Raw genomic sequence first — 23,980 nt, 5'->3', positions numbered from 1 at the left:
CATTTGTCCACAAACAGCTTTCCAGGTCATGTGGCCAGCATGACTAAACCACTTCTGGTGCAACGGAACACCGTAATGGAAACCAGAGCGCATGGAAATGCCGTTTACCTTCCCACCATAGCAATACCAATTTATCTACTTACACTGGTATGCTTTCAAACTGCTAGGTTGGCAGAAGCTGGGACAGAGCAATGGGAGCTCACCCTAACCCTAACCCCATTGTGGGGATTCGAACCACCAACCTTCCGATCAGCAAGCCCAAGAGGCTCAGTGGTACATCCCAAGTGGTGCTACCCACATCCCAAGTAGGCATGATATTTCAAGATTATGTGCCCCGAGTCATGCTATGCCATGGGGTTGTTGCATTGTTCCTTAATTTCTAGGGGGAATTAGCACATGATTGCTGAGTCCCTGTTTGGACAAAGTAGAAATCTGTTTAGTCTTACAAAATGCCAAAACAGCATGCAGAGGATAAAATGGCTTTGTGGATAAAATCTGCCAAAATGGTTACAGAAGATAAAATGGTGAGCAAAATGTGTGGATAAAGATCATAAGCACCTTGTTATTAACTAGCTCAGTGCAATTGGAACTTTGCACATGCCCCAGATCTCTGTGTGTGCTTTGGTTTTTGCTCTGAGTGATAAGCGTGATGTGCATTGCAGAGAGTCAGAGGATGCTCTAGATTTAAAAAGTGTTCAATTTCACTCTTGTGTTTCTGAAGGACTAGCTACTGTAGAAACGGACTTTACCTGCAGTGAAATAGCTGTATTGATCCCTAGAACTGGTGCATTATTCTATTAGAATGATCAACACCCTTAATCAACCTGAATTAGACCCTGTGAGTTACCTTATTGCTTCAGCCCTTCTCTTTCTATGTTTCCATCTTCCATATTTTGCTGTCTTTCTGCCCACATACATTCATTTTATTTGTTCCATTTATTTATTGCATTTATATCCCAACTTTTGTCCAGGGAGTTCAAGGTAGTGGACATGGTTCTCTCCCTCCACTAATTTTATCCTCACAGTAACACTATGAAGTAGGTTAAGCTGAGAGAGAGTGACTGACCATAGGTCACCTAGTGAGCTTCATGGCTGAGTGGGGATTCGAACCCTCAAAGTCCAACACTTGAACCATTATACCCACTGGCTCCCCAGTGTCCAAGTGGCAGGGATGATGGAAGCTGCAGTCTCATCTGACAAGATCTGAAGGTCCACCTTTGAGTCAGAGGTAACAAGGTAAAGAAGATTTGCCATGGAAACGGAGCGATTCCTATAATTTTGTAAGCTAATGTACCAAATCAGTATGGATATGTATTTCTTCCCCACTCACTGTTGCAAATGCGTTTGACATGGTGTCGTGGTTCTACCTTAAAACCATGAATATTTATTTTGAAAACTGAACGAGTGTGAAATTTTGTTGCTTCTCTAGGCGCCGTTACTACGGCGTGCATTTCACAAAGAGCTTTCGCAGAGCTGCTAGGACATCCCTGTTGCGCAAGCTGTAGATAAAAGGGTTGAGCATTGGGGGGACAACAGTAATGCACACCGAGTAGATCATGGCCCTTTGTGCTGAGTAAGAGTCCATAGGGGCGGTATAGGTCAGCATAGATGCCCCAATGAAGATGCCCACGACACAGAAGTGGGACAGGCAAGTCCCCAAGGCCTTGTGCCTTCCCTCAGTTGAGCGCATCCTCAAGACTTGCACCAAAATGGCGACGTAAGAGGAAACAATGACTGAGATGGGGAAGAGGAGTAGGACCACATTGTCAAGGTATACCACGATCTCAAAGGCAGAGGTGTCGGCACAGGACAACTTCAGCAAAGCTGGGAACTCGCACACGAAATGGTCGATCATGTTCGAGCCACAGTACGGCAGAGAGTGGACGTAAATCGCAATGACCATGATGGTCAGCAATGCCGTAGTCCAGATCCCAACTGTCAAGACGAGGCAGGTGGTTCTTCGCATGAGGATTGGGTACTGCAAGGGCCTGCAGATGGCCACGTACCTGTCGTAAGACATGACGGCCAGGACGAGGCTCTCTGAGCTCCCCATGGTCAGAGTGAGGAAGATCTGGGCAACACAACCGCTGAGCGAAATAGTGCTCCTCTGCGTTAAAAAGTTCACAGACATTTTAGGGACTACAATGAGGACCTGGCCCATATCCATGAAGGACAGTTGACTAAGGAAAAAGTACATTGGCGTATGAAGCGAGGAGTCCATTTGGATTAGGAGCAGCAGGAGACAGTTTCCCACCAGAGCAACGAAAGCCATAAACAGAAGGATGCTAAAAAATAAGGTGGGGGTCCTTAGATGCAGAAGCCCCACAAGATGAAACTCTGTCCAGGATGTTACATTTTCATGACCCATTGCCTCTTCCTTGGGCTGGGCTGGAGCTGAAGACAAAAGGACAAGATTTAAGAAGAACTCACAGAAATGCCAGGTTTTTATTTTTTATTTTTTGCTTTGTATTAATGATGGTTTGGGTGCTCATGATGGGGAAGTTAGACATTATCTCATTTTCAATACTCTTCAGGCCCGTCCTAAACCAGGCTGCCTTCAGATGTCTTCTAAACGTCAGATAGTTGTTTATTTCTTTGACATCTGATGGGAGGGCGTTCCACAGGGCGGGTGCCACCACCGAAAAGGCCCTCTGCCTGGTTCCCTGTAACCTTGCTTCTTGCAGTGAGGGAACCGCCAGAAGGCCCTCAGAGCTGGACCTCAGGCTGAACGATGGGAGTGGAGATGCTCCTTCAGACGCGATATTGCAATAGCATTAGGGGAGCATGACAGAACAATGAACCCACCGCCACAAATGCGCAATGAGCGCATCAATGGCATGTTGCGGAAGCCACCCACAAAGCAAAACAAAACAAAACACCAGAATTCTGGAGGGTCCCCAGGTTAAATGTTTGTTATGTGGACATTTCAAACAACAACAACATCAGCATCAGCATCAGCATCAACATCAACATTAACATTAACATCAACAACAACATTTTAAAAGGCACAAGGTCTTCATCTGATCCCCTCCCCCCCAAAAATCCCCACCAATGTCAGACACAACCATGCTAACACAGCCTTGTAGCACTTGTAACTTAAACATATTTGGATATCAATGGAGCGGTGCTGATGGTAGTTTCCAGCAAGTTCCTAGATCTCCATTCAGAATTTCCCTAATTGTGCTGGGCCAGGGCTGCAGCTCAGTGGTGGAGCATCTCCAGAGTCAATCCTAGGCGTCTTCCAGTAGGGCTGGGAGAGACTGCTCTGTCTGAAGCCCTGCTGTCAGCCAGTGTGGGCAATGGTGAGCTTAATGGACCAGTAGTCAGACTGGGTATAAAGCAGCTTCCTATCTTCTAAGATGCATACGGAATTTCCACAATAGCAAAGGTGTATCACTTTTGAGAATAGTGCCAATGTCTGAAACTAGTCTCACAATATCACCGATGAAGTGTTCTAACCCACAGCCCTTGCTCTGTATGCATAACCTTCTCGTCTCCATTCAATCCAATGGAGGAGGGTTTCAACCAGTGTTTTAAAAATACCTTTTATATTTATTGTGCATTTTCACAAAGCCAGGGTATTTAACGGCCACTGAGCTGCTGATATGCTGACATTACTGCTGAGTTTTTCATCAAACTGTTGCGAAAGACACAGGAGCAGGCTTGTCTGCTTTTTTCCTGGTCAGATAATAATACTAATACTACCATAATACTACTACTACTACTACTACTACTACTAATAATAATAATAATAATAATTTTATTTATACCCTGCTCTTCCCAGTCAAGACCGGGCTCAGGGCAGCTAACAACAAGAAGGCAACCTTGGTGTCAGTGGAATGAATGGGAAGGAGAGATGACATGCCTGTGAAGGATTTCTAGGAGAGAAATCATAACGGGCGCTATCAAGCCATTGAGCATTTTTATCATAGAAGGGTCCACAAGGGCAATCTAGTCCATACCCTCCAATATTTCTCCAATGAAAATAGGGACGTCCCATTTCATAATGTTAATTTTTCTATTTATACTCCACACATCTTACTGGGTTGCCCCAGCCACTCTGGGCCGCTCCCAACATATAAAAAATCAGAATAGAACATGAAACATAAAAAACCCTTCCCTATACAGGATTGCCTTCAGACAACTCGGGGGTCGGATAACTCCATGGCCTCCAGCATTTCTGCAATGAAAATAAGGACATCCTAAGGAAAAGTGGGACAATCTAGGATCAAATCAGAAACCAGGATGGCTTCTCTAAATCAGGGACATCTCTCGAAAATAGGGACACTTGGAGGGTCTGCTAGTCCCACCCCCTGCAATGCAGGAATCCTTTGCCCAATGTGGGGCTTGAACAGACAATCCTGAGATTTAAATTCTCATGCTCTATTGCCTGAGCTATCACACCAACCACATGTTCCATTAATTTCTATAGAAGAGCTAGGCATTTGCTTAAAGCTGCGTGCTCACCACACATTTAAAGCACATGAATTCCCCATGGATTCCTGGAAACTGTAGTTTGTTAAGGGTGAAAAAGAGCTGTAACTGTGAGAAGTAAAAGGGGTTGGACTAGATGACCCTTGGGTACCTTCCAACTCTACGATTCTATGATTCTATGATTGTCTCTGATATGGCCTTTCAGTTATCTGAAGGCAGCTATGATTTGTCCCCATAACTTTCTCTTTTCCAGGCAAAACAGCCCCAAGGCTTTCAACCATTCATCATAGGACTTGGTTGGTTCAGATCCACCCTTCACAACAGCAATAACAAAAAAGCACATACCTTCATGTGTTCCTATATTAGCAGAAAGAGAACCATTTAGATCGTTGAAGAGCTAGATCTCCAACATTCAGTTCAGCCCCTCCTCATGATCCCACACATTCTTAAACACATTAGCTCCTTAAAGGACACAGCGTAGATGGATTACTATGGACCAAGCAGGTCCAGGCTTCTATCTATACAGACCCTGCATAAAGCATCAGAGAGCTAACCTGTGGACAGGTGCTCTCTCCTTGTAGAAGAAGAGTTTGGACTCTGCCTGTTTTATCACACCAACCTATGAGTATTGAACAAAAGGTACGAAGGCTTCTGCCAGAGATCTGACATCAGTGACTCTGGCGTACTGAAAGGTCTTAGACCCAATTCCATCTAAATACTGCGTGAAACAGAGTTGAGCTCCCTTGCCAATGACATGAGTCCCTTGTCTGGGTAGAAACCGGTGCTTATTACTTATAGTTTCTAGTTCTATTGTGACCAGGGTGAAATCCCTTGAGGAAAACTGTTTTCCATTACTTAGTTCAGACCTAAATTGAGACTGCTGTTTGCATCACTAAAGCCACTCAAGGTTTACAATGTAGGTTCCAGTAGGACGTTCTGGTTGATTGCGGCTTTAGGGAATTTGATCCCCAGTCTTCAATTAATAAGGCGTTGTCCGTAGTGGCATGCATCTTGAAAGGATTTAGCACTTTAAGGCACCTTGCCATAGCATATAGCACATGGGTGTTCATTGAGATGTTTCTGCATTCACCTGTTAAGAAATAGGAAGAGACTTCTCTAAATGACATGGAATCTGTCCATTTGCTAAATCAGTCTGGGATTCCTTTAATTTTCAGTATTCCCAATACAGTACCATTTTTCTTTCTTTCGGGTCTCTTCACACGATATTCTACAGTAGGACTGTACTGGATTGACAAGGGCCATTTCTCAACCATTCCACCAAACCGTAGCTGTCAAGTTTTCTCACAATCAAGCCTATTCAGCATAAGGGAATTTCCCTTTAAAAAAGGGAGAACTTGACAGCTATGCACCAAACTCAAAATCCAACTGCAGAGGCAGCATATAGCCAGCATGGCTGGTACCGTAACGATCAAAAACTTCCTCCATGAATTGGTTCAACACTTGTTTTAACCCACCCACAGTGGTGATCATCACCATTGGAGCAATGGTTTAGCTATACACTGGGTGAAGAAGTACTTTTTAAAATCTGCCCTGATTCTTCCAACATTGAGCTTCATTGGAAGCCCACAAGTTCTGGGCATCCATAAAGAAGGAGATTCCCCCCCATCCATCCATCTATATTTGTATAAAGGTGATTATTAAGGTTTCTCAGCTCTGTATCAAAGATAAACATTTTCACTTTGTAATGTTAGCATATTATAAGGTTTAATGCCATTTACCTAATTTATTTTCTCCTCTGTAAAGAATTTAAACAAGATCTCCTAATTAAAGGAAACTTATTTGCTACGGGCCTGAAGACCGAACCTTCAACCCTAGATTTTCTGTGTGCTGATAGGAAGGGGGATTGCGCCCAACCTGGCAGTTGTTACAGAAGGAACTAAAGTCCAAAGCTTAAATGTGAGGCCGTTTCTGCTACATATAAATCAGGATTAGGTTTGTTCTCTGAACAAAGCAGTACTGGCACACTGCTACGCAAGCAGAAGTCATTCAGCACATGCAAGGAGTTGAATACTGCCCTCTGAAATAAACATTGGTTTCTGAAATAAATGTTTGTTTCTGAAAAGAATGTTGATTTCAATGAGCCTGCTCTGTGTATGACTAAATGTGGATCCAACCTTTGAGTGGTATCCGTAACCTAAGAGACATAACACAATGTACATATAAGCAAGCCCAAAGTTTCTCCTAGGTAAAGGAGACCACTGCAGATGATCATAATGTAGTTGGGAGTATGACAGACAGGCTTTGGGGCTGCCTCTTGGTGACCCAGCAACCAATGAAAGCTGGCAAGACAATCAACCAGTCAGGAAAGACTAGAATTTAAGTTACATGCTGACAGCATAACAACTATGATATAAGGATGGTTGCAGGTGCACAAGGTTTCGCTTTGTGAGTGAGGTTCGCTAAATGCTTGAAGGAGCTGAGCGGATGTTTCTAGCTAGATTTCTGATAGCCATTCGAGGTGGGGAAAGCCTACATAAGACTTGGTTTGTAAGAGAGTGCTCTTCAAAAGTTTATCTGTAAAGATTTGTGTTTTGAACTAAGCATTGTGCCTTACCTGTGAAACCATCAAGCATGGGTGTACACTCATAGGGTGTAATTTAATAAACATACGATTTTGTCCCAGAAATGCCTTCTCAAAACTGAGGTTCTGAACAAGTGTTTCAAAAGACTACTAATTTAATGAAATTTCATGCCAGCCTTCACTAAGCATTTCCAGTTCACATTTAAAAAAAGCAAATAACAATAATGAAAAGTGCTGAATTTTCTCTGTTTTAAATGCAGCATTAAAAAAAATGAAGTTAAAAGACCTGGGGTGTTGTTGTTGTGTTTGTGTGTGTGTGTGTGTGTGTGTGTGTGTGTGTGTGTGTATATATATATATATATATATATACACATATACATACATATACACTGTAGATATATATACATATATACTATATATATATATATATATATATATATATATATATATATATATATATTGCTACTAAGAACTCTGTGTTGGGGAATCTATGGCCCATCAGATGCTGATGGACTTCAGCTCCCATCATCCCCGTTTGACATAGCCAGTGCTCAAGGATGATGGGAATTGTAGTTCTAAGATCATCGGAAGGGTTGCAGCTTCCTTCCCCTTGTTGAATTTAAGTTACTGAAGAGATGGGGAATCAAACAGATGGAAAACCCCAATCCTGACTATATGTCATCCAAACCCTTGCTACACTAATTCATAATACCATATTGGCCCGAATATAAGCCACACTCCCCCCCCAAAAAAAATTCCGACCGTGAAAAGTTAAAGTGCGGCTTACATTCGCAACCTTACAAAAATTGGCTTTTATGATATCACTGCTGAAACAGACATGCAGTTAAACGGAACACAACAAAAAATGTTTTATTGCCGATTTGTGAGCTTGAGTGCCTGTGGAATTGTAGCAATTGAATAGCGATTTGCAGTTTTAGCAATTGTACGATAACTTTTGCTACATCCACTCTGATAAAGCATTCCGCATAATCCAAAATTACTACAAGACCTAATTAAATGTAATAAACTAGGGTTCCTATACTTCAGAAGGTGAAAATCCGGACATCCTTGTTGTTGTGTTTTGGCCAAAGTTCTTGAGCTTTTCTTAGTTTTGCCCAAAGTGGTTGAGCGTTTTTGCAAAATCTAAAAATATGTATTATGTTTTTGAGCTATTTTTGAGGATATTTGCCAAAATCTAGACTTCCAGCATGTAATGTCAATGATGGTGGGTGTTATGTATTAGTGCAGGCATGTCCAACAGGTAGATCGTGATCTACTGGTAGATCACTGGATGTCTGTGGTAGATCACCGGTAGATCAATGGCTCCCCCCCCCAAGAAGCTAAAAAACTTTGGCTCCCCTAAAAAAAAACTCAACACCTTTGCCCTGCACCCCTAAAATGACCTGAACCACCACAAACAGGGCTTTCCTTCCTAGAAAAAAAGTTCAATGTCACTTTCTTCCTTCCTTAAAAAAAGCTCAACAACTTTGACCCCCCCCCCCCAGAAAAAGATCACTGCCAGTTTTTAACTCTGTGAGTAGATCACAGTCTCTTGGAAGTTGGCCACCCCTGTATTAGTGTATATAGTTTTCCCTCAGATCCTCAGGTCTTTGACAGTTGTTTTAGGAGGGAACTTTAGGAGGGAACTTTGAATCATGTTTGATACATTGTTTGAGCCAGCCTCTATAAAAGCAGGCCAGCTCGGCAATGCAGTTCAGTTCTGTTCCAGCTTCCAAATAAAGAGCTGGTTTGGAGAGATTGCTGTGTCGTCTGCTATGCTTACCCACAACTTAACACTGTTCAAAGCAAACCAGATCCACAATGGAAGCATTTAACTGGAGCTGAATCAATACTAGTACTATTATTTGTTTATTATAGGGTTGCCATATGTTCAGATTTTTCCAGACATTTCAGTGATTTCTGTCCAGACATGGCTTCCGACTGCCCGATTCCGGCTATGTCACCACCATTGACATTACCATTGTAAAAAAGTAATTTAGATGGATTTAGATGAGAAAAAGTAATTTAGATGAACGATCTCCCCTGTTCAAACTGCCTTTCTGCTTTTGAAGAAGTTTGAATTTGCTAAGTGCTACTCAGTCTCTCATTAAAACTTCTTTAATTACTTTACTCAGGGCAAAAATAGTCTTAGTCTTCAACAAGACCCATTAGTACATGTTAATTGGGTTCATTAAAAAGCTGTTGTTTTAAGAAACTAAAACTGTTTTGTTAAAAATAACCTCAAGGGGAAAGATTTCAGTTAATGAGGTTCATTGCTTCTGGGAGGTAGTTAGTTGTTGCAAAGAAGCACTTCAGGGAAACTCTGAGATATATGGAACTCCTCAAAAGCTTATATTTGAAATTGCCCATGATGGATTCTCAAGAGATTTAAATTTACTTTGTTTTGATTAGATTCTGTATTGATTTTTTTTCCGCAGGAAAATTATCCCAGATAATAAGATGTATCTTTCAGACACTAAAACAGATGCATATTCCTATTTGTCCCATTGAGTGCCCCCTTAACATATAAATGATTCTCTCCACTGTCAGTTTCTACTTACTGATCAAACCGGAATCTTCTAATAGCCTTGGCTTGTTGACTTATCCGTCATACTTTATCAGAGACCAGCTTTGATCCTTGTAGCATGTGGACACTTAACAGACTAAATATATATTCTGTGTAGATCTAGGAGGAGGAACAGTGGCAACTGTAGTTGGTTCAAGTGCAAATTCTATTGTCAGAATGAAGCTTGACAGCTGCTTCAGAGAGAGAACTAGTTGAACAGGTTTTCAGGTTAATAATGTATGGGCACAATTTTGAGAGAGAGTGGTTCGTGCATGAAGAATAATCTATTTCCAGATGTGCACATAAAGGATGAGGGTAAGCAAATGTTTCAATAGTCAAAACTGTCATTCTATCTGCATAGACATAATGGACACCAAGGAATGGAACCTTCCAGATTTTCATCCAAAAAATTCCAAAATATTTAAAAGTGTCATTGGTGTTCTTGCTGTTCTAAATGAGTGAAAGATCTGTTAGCTGAGAATCTGAGACCTAAGACAATGAGGAAGTTAGCTTTGGCTTGCTTTGGTGGTTATGTATATAGTTGGCTCTTGAAAAACAAGTTTTCCTTCTTTATGTGTGCTTCTGCTGCCAGAAAGAACGGAATGACCTTTGGTTGAGTGGTAAAATCTTTGACTGGCTGCAACAGGACAGGGGTGGGAATCATCAGGATGGGAGAGACCTGAATACTCTGTAAAGCAGCCTTCCCCATGCTGAGACTCTCCAGATGTGTTGGACTTAAAATCTCAGTCAATGATCAGGGCTGTTGAGAGTTGTAGTCCAGGCCCTCTAAAGGACACCAGACTACTAAAGGCTGGTTTAAGAGAAGCCCATATGGATGAAGGAAGTGATCCTTCATTGCTAGGAGAAGTCTAATGGAGCAAGGAAACAGAATCATCGCCCAGTCTGACCTGGTAAAGGAAATCCTCACTTTCCCCAAATATTGTGATCATCTGGATCCTGAAAGCAAAACCCATCTTCTGAAGGGCTTCTTACCTCAGCAGACCATTTTCAGTTTTCAGACTAGGGTCAAACTAGGGGTGGCAGTGGCTTAATAATGTCTCTGCCCATTCATACATGAAGTTGGGGGGCAGGCGGGGGTTGTAGCTGCAGCAGAGTGCACACAATCATAGATTAATAAGGGACCTGGGATACCACGTTGTCTGCAATCGCAGTACAAATGCAACATCCTTATCCAGAGTCTATTTAAACCATAGTGAATGAGGTTGTCTCTTCTATTGTCAAGCTGTTTTTATTGCAAGAAAGTCCCTCCTGACCCATAGCCAAAATATGTTTCCCTGATATTTTACCTATTGACTCTAGAGCTACTGTCTGGAGCAATAGACTATATTGGACTAGCTGGAGAAATAATATGATCACCTTTTCTATATCTGGTTTTGACCTTAAAGAGGGGCATAGGAGTGAGGGAAGGAGAACCCGACCCTGGTAAGGGGTGGCAGTGCTTTCTGGACCTCCTGCCACCAGCATCACCACAACTTTTACTGGGAGGGGCAAGGTAGCGACATGGTCAGTGTAGTGCAAACTCACTGGCAGAGCCAATCCGGAACTTCCTGCTAGTGCATTTGCACCACGTCTCCTTGTCCCTCCCCCTCTGTCTGCCGGTAAGCCGCGGAGACTAGGCGGCAATGGGAGGCCAGGTAAGTGCTGCCCCTCCCTGCCCCCAATGTTACCTGCCCCCATGCCTCCATCCACCACCCCCATTGCCCAGTGCATTTCTGCTATAGATGCTATTGGGAAGGGAGTTTGGGTAATGAACTATGAGACTTTTATATGAGGGAAAGGTCCAGTTCCCTTCGCCTTCACATAGGGATGTGGGGAGGGGACTTTATTAGGCATGCATTTTAACGTGAACTTGTCAGTTTTTAAACTTCCCTGTCATTTGTCTTAGGCTAAGGATGGCAAAGGATCTCACGGGGCAAATCAAAGTTCTGTGTCTGAATTCATCCTTCTCGGGTTCTCAAGCCAGCCCCAAATGCAGAAGCTGCTGTTTGCAATCTTCCTGACCATGTACCTGATGACCCTGCTAGGGAACAGCCTTATTATCATCCTTATCAGGACAGACTCCCGTCTCCACACACCCATGTACTTCTTCTTGGCCAACCTCTCCTTCTTGGACATCAGCTATAGTACCACTATCGTGCCCCAGATGTTGATACACCTCCTCTCCCAGAGGAAAACCATCTCTTTTGCTGGCTGCACTACCCAGATGTACGTCTTCCTGTCCCTGGGGATAACTGAGTGCGTCCTCTACGCTGTGATGGCTTACGATAGGTATGCCGCCATCTGCCACCCGCTGCGCTACACCCTCATCATGAGCAAGCCTCTCTGCCTCAAGATGGCTGCCGGGTCGTGGGCTTGTGGTTTCTTCTTTGCCATGATGCATACTGGCTTTACCATGCAGCTGCCTTATTGTGGCCCCAATGAGATCAACCACTTTTTCTGTGAGGTGCCGGCCATCTTGGAATTGGCCTGTGCAGACACACGGGTCAATGAGCTGGTGGACTTTGTGGTGGGCGTGATTGTGCTCATGATCCCACTTTCTTTTATTGTGATATCATACGCTTTTGTCTTAGCAGCCATCTGGAGCATCCGTTCAGCCGAAGGAAAGTCCAAAGCCTTTTCCACCTGCACCTCGCACATCACCGTGGTGACTCTCTTCTATGGGGCTGCCATGTTCATATACATGCGCCCAGCATCCAGCTATGAGCCAGAGAGGGACAAGAAGTTCTCTCTGTTTTACAATGTGGTGACTGCTCTTTTGAATCCATTTATCTATAGCCTAAGGAACAATGATGTCAAAGGAGCCCTGGTCAAACTGGTTTTCAAACAGTAAACTGTAGTGCCTAATGTTCACAAGAGAAGCAAAGTAAAAACTAAAACAAGAAAAAACCAGTAGTAGCCATCCTATTGCGTGACTCATACACTGTTCAAGAGTGGGGGTGAGGCAAGAAGATTTTTGCATCTTGGTAAGATACATCAAGGGACACAGGTGGCGCTGTGGGTTAAACCACAGAGCCTAGGGCTTGCTGATCAGAAGGTCGGCGGTTCCTTGCGACGGGGTGAGCTCCCGTTGCTTGTTCCCAGCTCCTGCCAACCTAGCAGTTCGAAAGCATGTCAAAGTGCAAGTAGATAAATAGGGAAGGTACCTACAGCGGGAAGGTAAATGACATTTCTGTGTGCTGCTCTGGTTCGCCAGAAGCGGCTTTGTCATGCTGGCCACATGACCTGGAAGCTGTACGCCGGTTCCCTCAGCCAATAATGCGAGATGAGCGCCGCAACCCTAGAGTCGGTCACAACTGGACCTAATGGTCAGGGGTCCCCTTTACCTTTTTAAGATACATCAAGCATCTGCCAGGAGCTGGCTGGATGCTGAAGGGTGGTGGGAGGCACCACCTGGGGAACCTCCAAGAGAAGAAAGCTGAAAGGGGATTGGTGGTGGGACTACGATGAGTGGCCAGAGGGAGAAGAGGGAGCAGACAGGGAGGAGGTGTTGGAAGCTGAAGGGGCAACAGGGTTCAGTGAGCAGGAAGTGTCTGTGGCAGAGAGCAGCCCAGACTTAGAGGCAGAAGCAGAGGCTGGAGAGGAGGGGGGGGGACCAAGAGGCAGAGATGAGGCAAACTGATGAAGAATCCACGGGGTTTCCTACTCCTGCTGTGACCTGCTCCCCTCCTCCTTGGTCTCTCAGAACCCACCGAGGTATGAAGAGAGCGGAGCAGAGGCAGGCAAGGTGCCGGAGTATCTGATTACTTGGGAAGTCCTGGGGGAAGAGGAGACTTAGGCAGCTGTGGGAAGATGGGGAACCTTCAGTCCTCGCAACCGCCTCATTGGGGCAAGATCTACTGGGAAGAGTTGCTGTGCTCTCTAGGCCTGAGCTGTTTTGTTTCTTTGAATAAAGAACATTAGACAATTGGAGACTGGCAGACAAAGATGATGGAATATGCAGAACTAGGGAGACTGACTAGCAGGATTCGAAACCAGAGGGAGACAAGGTTTCTAAGGGATTGGAGTAAATTTGTGGACTATATGGAAATGAACTGTAAAGGTTTAAAGACACTTGCAGGCGTGAAATAAATCCTACGAATTGACTCTAAAGATTAGATACAAAGGAACTGCGAGATAAGAACTGATTAGAAAACCTTTTGAGGGGAGGGAGGGAAGTCAAGCTCGGCGGAGCATGTTTTTTGGGATGTATGTATTTTTGAATGTTTGTTTGTTTGTTTGTTTGTTTTGTATAATGTTTTAAATGTGTTTATTTTGGAAAATTTAATAAATAATTATTTTAAAAAAATGAATAAAGAACATTAACTTCACTGATGCCATGTGAGTTATTGCTGGCTTGCTTCTGACACCCGCCCAAATGGAATCTCTGAGGGTGCTGCAATATGCCGCAGGAGTGGGGAAGCTCAGGTCTCCATGTCCAGCTCTCAGGTGACTTCCCAGGTCATGCCCCTCACTGATCCTGCTCCACACCCTTCTTTTAGGGTGTTTAGGGAAGCTTTTAATGTTCAATAGATTTTTCTATTTTAATACTGTATTCTGTTGGAAGCTGCCCAGAGTGGCTGGGGAAACCCAGCCAGATGGGCGGGGTATGAATATATTATTATTATTATTATTATTATTATTATTATTATTATTATTATTATTCCTGGCTGGAATATGTATTTGGCAATCCCTCTTGTATAATGAGGTGTGTGTGTGTGTGTGTGTGTGTGTGTGTGTGTGTGTGTGTGTGTAATGCAGCCTATTGACTTCTCTATGGCTGGATTATAGGTCATATTGACATATTCACACAATACATTTAAAGTGCTCTTTTGCCACTTCAAACACTGTGGAGAGAGAAATATTTCTCCCTCTCTCTAGAATTCATGAACATCCAATGAAACTGGACATTGGAAGACTCAGGACAAATAAGCAAATGTACTTCCCCATACAGTGCAGAGTTAAAACGATGGAAGTCACTCCCACCAGAGGCTGTGGTGTTCATCAATTTGGAGGGCTTTGAAAGACAAATACATGGAGGTAAAGGCTATCCAGAAGGCTCTTTCTCTGTTGTTGTTAATAGTGATCTGCTGGTTCTCTGGGAAAAGGGAAAGAATGGAGATGCCATGGCTAACACTTCCATTTCTGATCTGAGGGACAATAAAGTGGCAGAACTCAGGACAGTTAAAGTGGGGTCTCAAAACACCATTGCGCCATTTGAAAGCACGCAAGATAGAAAGCAGAGGGGAAAGTTGGTGACCCTACAGAGTACAGCAAGGTCCAGGATGACCAAGAGAGGGAAGCTGGAAACTGTGTCAGACCACAGAAAATGAATCATGGTGACATTAGACTTCATAATGAAAATAAATTGTATTGTGATTGCATCTCTGACTCTATGATGGATGCCCTGTTATCTACAGGAGGTGTGGGGAGCGCCTATGGCTCTTCAGATGTTCAACTCCTGCTGCCATCAGCCCCAGACACTGGTAGGAGATGGCACCCAGCTACATCTAGAAGCATAGGAAACTGCCTTAGATTGAGTCAGAACATAGGTCCTTCCAACCCAGTAGCGATGATGCTGGGAGTTGGCTTTGTAGGGTTTCGTGTAAGGGGCATTCCCAGTCGTCCCTTGACATGCCAGGGATTGAACTGGGGATCTTGTACATGCAAAGCACTCTGCCTTGGAGCTATGACTAGGAACCTGCTGTCGTTGCTGCTGCTTCATGGGTGCTTCTGCACAACCCAGGTAAGAAACACTGTGGCATGGCATGGCATGGCGGCATCTTCCTGTTTCTGCTCAGGTGGCAAAATGGGACACACCACTCCTGGGCATGACTTTCCGCCACAGGTTTCAGAGGGTTGCATGTTTCCCCATTTCTGACCATAGCTGCCAATTACCCCGTTTTGCCCGGGAAATCCCCGTATTTTCTTACCATTTCCTGCTGGTCTCTCGAATTGATTTATCTCCCATAAATCCCCCGGAAAGCAGCTCCTGCTGGCGGCCATGTTTCTGGTGCCGCTCTGCCCATTTCCAAAATGGCCGCAACACCAGAAGTCACTTCTACGCATGTCCGGAAGTGCGTAGAAGCGACTTCTGGCGCCACGGCCATTTTGGAAATGGGCAGAGCGGCACCAGAAGTTGCTTCTACGCATGTCCGGAAGTCGCATAGAAGCAACTTCTGGTGCTGCGCCGCTGCTGGTCCCGGATTTTTCAATCCGGAACTTGGCAGCTATATCTCTGACATAAGAGGTGGTCCTTAATTGCTCCATTGGTTCAAATCAATATATGGTTCCTTTTTAAATCAGTAAGTGCATAGCCTCTTTTGAGCTCCAATTGATTGTTTGTGTTTCTGTGTCTTTGCACCCAATATGTAGAATTCAGTTGTGAGTGTGACTGTTTGGCAAAGACTGGTATAATGAATGTGGCAATTGCTTGGTTCATTCAATAAAGTTATTATGCCTCTGTTTCACTCAATGTCACTGGGTCCCTCCACATCCCATAGGCAATTACTGCAGCTTCTCCAGCCCAAACTTTAATTAAAGCTGTGGGAATTAGGAGGCGTGTAAACCCAGAAAAGCTTTTCTCTCCCAGGGAGACCATTTTAAGTTGCCTGAATGATGCAAAGGAATAGCCATAGTTGCAAAATACAATAGGTTGTTCTAACACCATATTCCACTGGTAAGGATTCCTTGGGCTATAAGAAGCATTTCACTAAGGAATGCAGATGGAAAGTCAAACATCAGAGGAAAGCATAGCAACCATTTGTGGGGTGTAGATTCCAGGTAATAATAAGATGGGGGCAGGGCAGTTTTAAAGGGCATTTGGATTTCCAGTGGGGCAACCAGGGCTGGGCTTGGGGGTTGAAGTTCAAGATGCCATGACTCAGCCCAGTTCTCCCCAGCAAATGACCACTATCAGCCCTCGGAACTGTTGGGTGTGCTAAGGCTATGAACAGATCTGACGACAGCCCCCACAAACTCCTTTCTGCTCTCTCTCTTTCTAAACATGTTATAGTCTAGGGGGGGCTGAGTGCTGGCCAGCTGCTCCTTTTCCTTTTCTGTTTTCAGTTATCTGTTTTGTTTATGTGCATTTTTCTATACATGTTTGTTAACACTGGTTGGCTGGAGAACTGCATTGCAAAATTCAGGTAAGTGAATTGAATGTCTCCCCAATCCTTTATTCCCAAGAGAATGTGTTTAGTGTCAGGGCAGCAAAAGCAAACAGCATTTTATAGAATCATAGAATCATAGAGTTGGAAGAGACCACAAGGGCCATCCAGTCCAACCCCCTGCCAAGCAGGAAACACCATCAAAGCATTCTTGACATATGGCTGTCAAGCCTCTGTTTAAAGACCTTCCTTAGGCATGATGGTGCTCTGATTTACTTGGGTTTAAAACGCTAAACTGCACATGCTCAAAGGTTCTGTTATTTTAATCAGACTTGGCAGGCTGTTGTTTGTTCCTCTTCCTCCAGCTTGCCTATCAGGAACGTAGAAATAGATAGAAAGCAGAGAATTGCGAGAGGAGGAGAGGAGGGGGATATTTATCAACTGATTTTTAGATTCCTAATAACTGTGTGCTTCACGAATAGAACTGTGTGCTTCACAACTGAAGCACCCAAAGACTGTGGGACAAGGTCTGAGATGACCCCACCGCACCCCTATGGATTTCTGAAAGCCACTAAACTTTTGCATTCAAGTTCTAGGGTTGCCATATCTAAAGAAGGAAAAATCCAGACACAAAAAGTTGTTGAGCTTTTAGAAAAAACCCAGACATTTTGCTGATTTTTCGAAATCCCCCCCCCCCCGACTGTAATTTCAACATTGGAATCCTGGACATTTTCAGGGGGAAATGGACATGTGGCAACTTTCATTAAACCATACAAGCCTGGAAGTTTACCCTCATCCACCCTCATTTCAGCATATCATATGTGATCTCACTGACCTCTGAATTCATAACATGGAGCTACTTTAAAGAATGTTCTAAAAAGACGTTCCGGCTGCAGCTAGGGTGTTCCTTTGCTCCTTATCTGTCTCCTTACCCTAATCTACTTCCTTCATCACTCCTCACCTTGCCCTTGCTCTTCTCCAGTTCTCATGCCTCCATCATTTCAGGTGCACCTGTGACGCGCAAGATGAATGGGACTTCCTGGACTGAGTTCATTCTTCTCGGTCTTCTCAACCACACCGTGACGCACACTGTTTTCTTTGCTGCCATCCAACTTGCCTACCTCATTGCCTTGTCTGGAAACTGCCTCTTCCTATTTGTCATCCAAACTGGTCCTGATCTTCAGACCCCCATGTACTTTTTCCTCAGCCAGTTGTCCTTCATGGACATCTGTCTAATCTCTACTATTGTCCCCAAAATGACCGTGGGTTTCTTAAGGAAGGAGAACACGATTGAACTGGCTGGATGTGCGACTCAGATGTTTTTCTCACTGACCATGGCAGGAGCAGAATGCCTCCTGCTGAGTGTCATGTCCTATGACAGGTATGTGGCAATCTGCAAGCCTCTGCAGTATCCCAACCTCATGAGCAAGAGGATCTGCCTGGCTATGTCGTCTGGTGTCTGGGTCGGTGCTTCCCTTCATGCCTTGATACACACCATTTCTGTGTTCCAACAGCCCTTCTGTGAGTCAAATAGGATCGACCAGTTCTTCTGCACAGTCCAAGCACTGCTGAAATTGTCCTGTTCTGATACATCCACTTATGAACACGGGATATACCTTACTGGCATCATCTTGCTTCTCGGTCCCCTTTCCATCATCCTGGCTTCTTACATTGCCATTCTCTTGACCGTCCTACAAATGCAATCATTGGAAGGGATGCGCAAGGCTTTTGGCACCTGCCTGTCCCACCTCTGCGTGGTTAGCATCTTCTATGGAGCAGCCAGTTTTAAGTATATGAGACCCAGATCCTACAGAACGGCACAACAGGATAAGGTTATCTCTGTGTTTTGTGACATTATGACCCCGATGCTGAATCCCCTGATATACAGCCTGAGGAACCGAGATGTGCTGGCTGCATTGAGGAAACGGATTGAAAAATGTACTCTGAATATACTGTTGAATAAATTCTGAAGCTGGCCAGGGCCACACCAATCTATGGGCGTAATCTATATGGGGCAGGGGGGCGGGTGAGGGGAGCCTAAAGTTGCATGTGGACAGAGGCAATCCTTCAGACACCCTATGCTGCCCTCCTGATAAGGATTCCCACCCACCAGCCCCTTTAATTAAGAACAAAACTATATAAATCTGTGCTATGTATCTAACAAACCTATAGTCTGGCCTTTTGACCACTTTGTATTGGAGAAGCTCAATGTCCTTGCAATTGTAACAGACATCAAAGATAACAGAAGACAAAGAGACTGGAAATCTTGTGTAAAATGTATTGTGTAAGATTCAAAGAAATGCAACTTTGATTCAGGGAACAGGGATATCTCAGAGAAGTGGTTGGAAGTGGTTGGGGTAAAATGAGGACATGTGCAGTGCTATGGTTGAGCATGAAGGGGACTGGGAAGAGAGAAGGGGATATGGGTGGGAGAGAGGGAGGTTCTGGTGGCGATCACATATGTGGTAAATGGCTGAGGGAGATCTGACGAAAGGGCCGTGGAAGAGAAGGTGTGTGTGTGTGTGTGTGTGTGTGTGTGTGTGTGTGTACCATAAATAAGTGTGCCAGCCACTATTATCATGACCTTCTAAGTCTAATATATGCAAATTCGCTAATGTCATCCATTCCTTCAACCAACAAAAACAGGATGCCTCATAATATAATCTCATATCTGGAATGGGAAAACCTCTTTCTTTTGCATCTATAAATATTTTATATTTTATTCTTGGTTTTTTCCCTTACCAGATATATTTAGAAATATCTTTTTGCCATACCTTGAAACAATCTGTCCTGCGAGTCACTGGACTTGATTGAAACAGAAATAACATTATTGGCAACACATTCATCTTTATGATCGACACTCTGCCTCCTAATAATGAAAGATTCATTCTCTTCCAAATTTGCAAATTTCTTTTAATGTCTTCCCGGGTTTTTACATAATTATCTTTATATAAATTTATATTATTTGCTGTTATCTATATGCCTAAATATTTAACCTTTCTTTCAATCTTTAAACCAGATACATCTTGTAATTTGTTCTTACTCTCCTCCTTCATATTTTTAACCAAGAGTTTGGTTTTATCTTTCTTAATCTTAAAACCTGCTACCGGTACCTCACCCAATTTTTTTATCTCTTGTAATACTTTGGGGGTTGACTCTATTGGTTCTTCTACAGACATCACCATGTTGTCTGCAAATGCTTTTAATTTATATTGTCTGTCCCACTCTTATGCCGTTAATATCTTGATTACATCTTATTCTTTGTGCCAATACTTCTAAAACTATTATAAACAACAGCCTTGTCTTGTTCCTTTAGTTATTATACAATTCTCATTCGGGACATTATTTACTATCAACTTAGATGACTGGTTAGTATATATTGCCTTGACTCCTTTTATAAAAATGTCTCCACAACTCATATATTCTAAAACTTTAAACAAAAAATTCCAGGAGACATTATCAAATACTTTCTCGGTATCTAAAAACATCAAAGCTGCTTGTTTTTTTGTTTCTCACTTGTAAGTATTCTAATATATCAAATACATTTCTAATATTATCTTTCATTTGTCTTGGCAAAAATCCAGCCTGGTCATGGTGGATTACCTCTTTTTAATACCAGTTTCAACCTATTTGCTAATATGTTTGCAAAAAGTTTATAATCATTGTTCAACAAAGATATAGGGCGATAATTTTTTAGCTGCTCAGGATCCCTGTCTTGTTAAGAAATCAAATTTATATAAGCATTCTTCCAGGATTCTGGCAGCTCGCCTGTATTTAAAATCATATTCATAATGTCCTTTAATGGTTGTATTAGATAATCCTGCAAGTTCTTATAATATATTGCTGAAAGACCATCAGGTACTGGTGCTTTCCAAAGTTTTGCCTGTGAAATTGCTTGCTGTAATTCCATCGTTGTCACCGGTGCATTCAAAATTGTAATTTTATCTATTGGTATTTTAAATATTCCACTGTCCTCTAGATATTTTTGCATTTCATCCAAATTATCCCATATTCCTCAATATAATTCTGTATAAAAATTCATGAATTGAGCTCTTATTTCTTTAGGACTCTCTACAACTCTACCTCCTATATTAATTTTGCTCCTACAAGCTTTCTCTTGCCATTTTTTATTTGCCATGCTAATAATTTCCCTGGGTTATTAGCCTGTGCAAATTGTTTCTGTTTTAAATATTTAATTTTCCACTCTATTTCTTGATTTATTATCATTGAAAACTGTGTTTGCAATATTTTAATATCCTGTTTAACTATCTCGTTTTGAGGAGAATTTATCAATTCTTTTTCTTTCCTCTTTATTTCTTATAAAATGTCTTGCCTTTTCAACTCTTTTCTTTTTTTGGTATGCACCTTGCTGAATAAAAAAGCCCCGCATCACTGCTATGCTTGCATCCCATACCACTTTCAAATTTGTCTCCTCATTCAATTTAATTTCAAAATAATCTTTTAATATCCCCCCCCTTTCTAATATTCTTGATCATTAAATAGAAAACTCCTGCAATTATTTTTTCAGCCACACTGTGTCATTATATCACTGTAATTCTGTCCCTAATCTCTCATTCTACAGTCATACCTCGACATCCGAATGATTAGACTTCCAAAGGTTTCGACTTCCAAAGTCGACAACCCCGGAAGTCTTTTGGTCGCGCGTGCCTGGTGCACACATTCTGCGCCTGCGTCGAGCACTGTGCATGGTCGGCGCATGCGCAGAAGTGCAAAATCGCGCTTTGCACATGCACCAACCATCCACTTCGACATCCGAAAACCTCGACTTACGAAGATGGCCGCGGAACGGATCGTCTTCGTAAGTCGAAGTACCACTGTACATTCTCATGGTGTACTTGAATATTTTGATATTTGTTTTCCTGTTTTCCCTCTTTCACTACAACTTATTTGCAAAGCTTCCCAGGCTACAAAAGAAAAGAGTAGAACAATAAAATAAAATAAAAAAACCTGTAAACCTAACTTTGTCTCCTTTTTTAAAATTCAAACAGAGGTTTTACAAGTTTTTTACTTGTACAGAGGTTTTACTATTTTCATTCGTTAAAACCATGTCTCTCAGCAGAGTGATTCTTCCTTCAGCCTCTTCAAAGGGTCCTGCAAATATCCATTTATGTATGCTAATTCTGGGGTTTTAAAAACCAAATCTCCCTTCCCCGATCTTCAGCTTTCTTCTGAAAAGCCCACCTCTTAACCCATATATAAATGAAAGTAATGTAAATTCCACCAACTCCAGTTTGTTCACTCGTTTTTTCCTCAGGTTATGGGTTCCTCTAGTTTTATTTGACTACAGAGCTCTCTTGTTTTATAGAGAGCAACTGGCACCGAGAGCCAAAGGCTGAGAATTCCAAGAAAACTGGTTTGTTCCCTCCAAGCTTTCGACTGACATTTGGTCAAATGCATTTCCGTTCCCACAGGCTTCTCCCTGGAGGCAACATGATGCATGTAATACAATAGGTGTGAATTGCGCTGGGACTCAAGCGAAGGGTGGACCACAACCAGAACATGAGTCCTGGTTCATATGTCACATTAAGTTTAAACCATAGTTTAAGTATGTTTAAAAGGGGGTAATGCAGTGTGCATACGCACCAGTATCTCAGCCATTGAAGCAACAGATCATCGAGGCTACAGATGGGGAAATCTGCAGCTTTGGGCTTCTCTCTCTTTTTGCAATCGTTTTGTTTAAAGTCCTCATGAAAATTCGTCAGTAATTTTAGGGTGACTCTCTGCCCATGTTTGCAGGCCATTTTGCTTCATCTACACATCTTTTGCCAAGCAGTTTCCCCTAACAGAATGCATGTTGTTTTCATTAATACAGTGGAACCTCGGTTTTCGAGCATCTCAGAAGTCGAAGGTTTTGGCTTTTGAATGCCGAAAACCTGGAAATAACTGTGTCAGAGGGTCGTAGTGGCTACTCTAGAGTAACTCCCCTTGAGTCCAGTTTGTCTTTAAAGACTTTCATTGTGCATAGTATTTACAGTGCAGAGGTAGCTTAAAACATGACCTCTCAGTCCGAACCAGAATCCGGCAATGGCGTACGCCTGTTTCTACACCAGCAAAGTAGTCGGGGCACCCCAAAACGCCTCCCCCTTGACCTGTGTCACGGTGCTCTCCTTAACTCTTGTGCCGGAAGGAGCGATGCCCTCTCAGCCTCCTCCTGGCCGTAGCGATGTAATGGCTCTCCAGCATCCTGGAGCCCTTGCCTACATCTCTCCTCCCCTGAGTGTTCCCATCGTTCCGCACGCTGGCTGCTCTCTCCCTCTGAGTCTCTCCCTTTCCCCCTGGCTGCTTCAGACCCACTGCTGCTCCCTGTGCTTGGCGAAGTGGACGTTAGGATGATGGGGGCTGGCTCCCTGTAGGGAGTCACCCTTACAAACTGCTTTGGTTTTTGAACGATTTTCAGAAGCTGAACTTGCCATGCGGCTTCTATTTGAGTTTCCCTATTATATTGAGGCTTCCGCTTTCAGTTTTCAGTTTTAAAATGTTTTGGAAGTCGAACAGTCTTCAGGAACAGATTACGTTCGAAAACCGAGGTTCCACTGTACCTCAGAATATTTGTACACATACATAGCTTGAGAACTGCGTTGCAAAATTTGGAAAAGTCCAAATTTCATAGGAAAGCTATGTTTCAGCCCCCATATTGTTTTGGAAAGTGTGGATTATGAGGGCTCATCTTCAAATGTGAACTTCATTGAATTCATCCACTATCCAAACATAAAAAAATTCCTTCCAGCAGCACCTTAGAGACCCAGTTTGTCATTGGTATGAGCTTTCATGTGCATCTGATACACATGAGCTTTTCATGTGTATCTGAAGAAGTGTGCATGCACACGAAAGCTCATACCAATGACAAACTTAGTTGGTCTCTAAGGTGCTGCTGGAAGGAATTTTTTAATTTTGTTTTGACTACGTCAGACCAACATGGCTACTTACCTGTATTCAAACATAGGCTCTTGGTTTTTTCCTCTTTCCCTCAGAACAAACCAGGAGTTGTACCCAAGGGTTGTTCTTGGTTGACCACTTGTGGTTTGTTGAGAGTGCAAGGTGACCACCTGCCTGGGTTTGGATTTATTGTTAAGGCAAGGCATGATGGCTTGACTCCAGGGAGCATATTGTAGCAGGAGCACAAGAGGAGCAAAGCACCCACGATTTAGGCAGCTTTGCACAAATCATAGTTAGTTGTAACTGTGGCTTGAAATGATGTGTGAATGCGGTCAGTGAATTCTGAGCAGCGTTTATTTCATTTAAGACCATTATCCTGGCAGCCAAAAAATGCAAACAGATTGTGCCTTGCAATGTAGTTAAAAATATGATTTG

At 43.1% G+C, this 23,980-nt stretch overlaps 3 protein-coding genes across 3 annotated transcripts; 2 read left to right on the top strand and 1 right to left on the bottom strand.

Moving 5' to 3' along the window:
- Positions 1–1,438: 1,438 nt before the first annotated feature.
- On the bottom strand, positions 1,439–7,028 carry LOC118080093 (olfactory receptor 2V1-like). The gene is made up of 2 exons (XM_035105022.1): positions 7,010–7,028; positions 1,439–2,394 (listed from the first exon to the last, which is right to left on the bottom strand). Exons 1-2 carry the CDS (start codon positions 7,026–7,028, stop codon positions 1,439–1,441), a joined length of 975 nt encoding a protein of 324 aa, XP_034960913.1.
- A 4,157-nt stretch (positions 7,029–11,185) lies between these two features.
- On the top strand, positions 11,186–12,393 carry LOC118080094 (olfactory receptor 2D3-like). The gene is made up of 2 exons (XM_035105023.1): positions 11,186–11,197; positions 11,449–12,393. Exons 1-2 carry the CDS (start codon positions 11,186–11,188, stop codon positions 12,391–12,393), a joined length of 957 nt encoding a protein of 318 aa, XP_034960914.1.
- A 5,280-nt stretch (positions 12,394–17,673) lies between these two features.
- Positions 17,674–22,049, top strand: LOC118080095 (olfactory receptor 2M5-like). The gene is made up of 3 exons (XM_035105024.2): positions 17,674–18,573; positions 21,351–21,398; positions 21,975–22,049. Exons 1-3 carry the CDS (start codon positions 17,674–17,676, stop codon positions 22,047–22,049), a joined length of 1,023 nt encoding a protein of 340 aa, XP_034960915.2.
- The last annotated feature ends 1,931 nt before the right edge of the window (positions 22,050–23,980 follow it).

This window comes from Zootoca vivipara, chromosome 2, assembly GCF_963506605.1.
Source record: "Zootoca vivipara chromosome 2, rZooViv1.1, whole genome shotgun sequence".
Taxonomy (NCBI): domain Eukaryota; kingdom Metazoa; phylum Chordata; class Lepidosauria; order Squamata; family Lacertidae; genus Zootoca; species Zootoca vivipara.
This window is presented reverse-complemented; position numbering and strand designations above follow the sequence as displayed.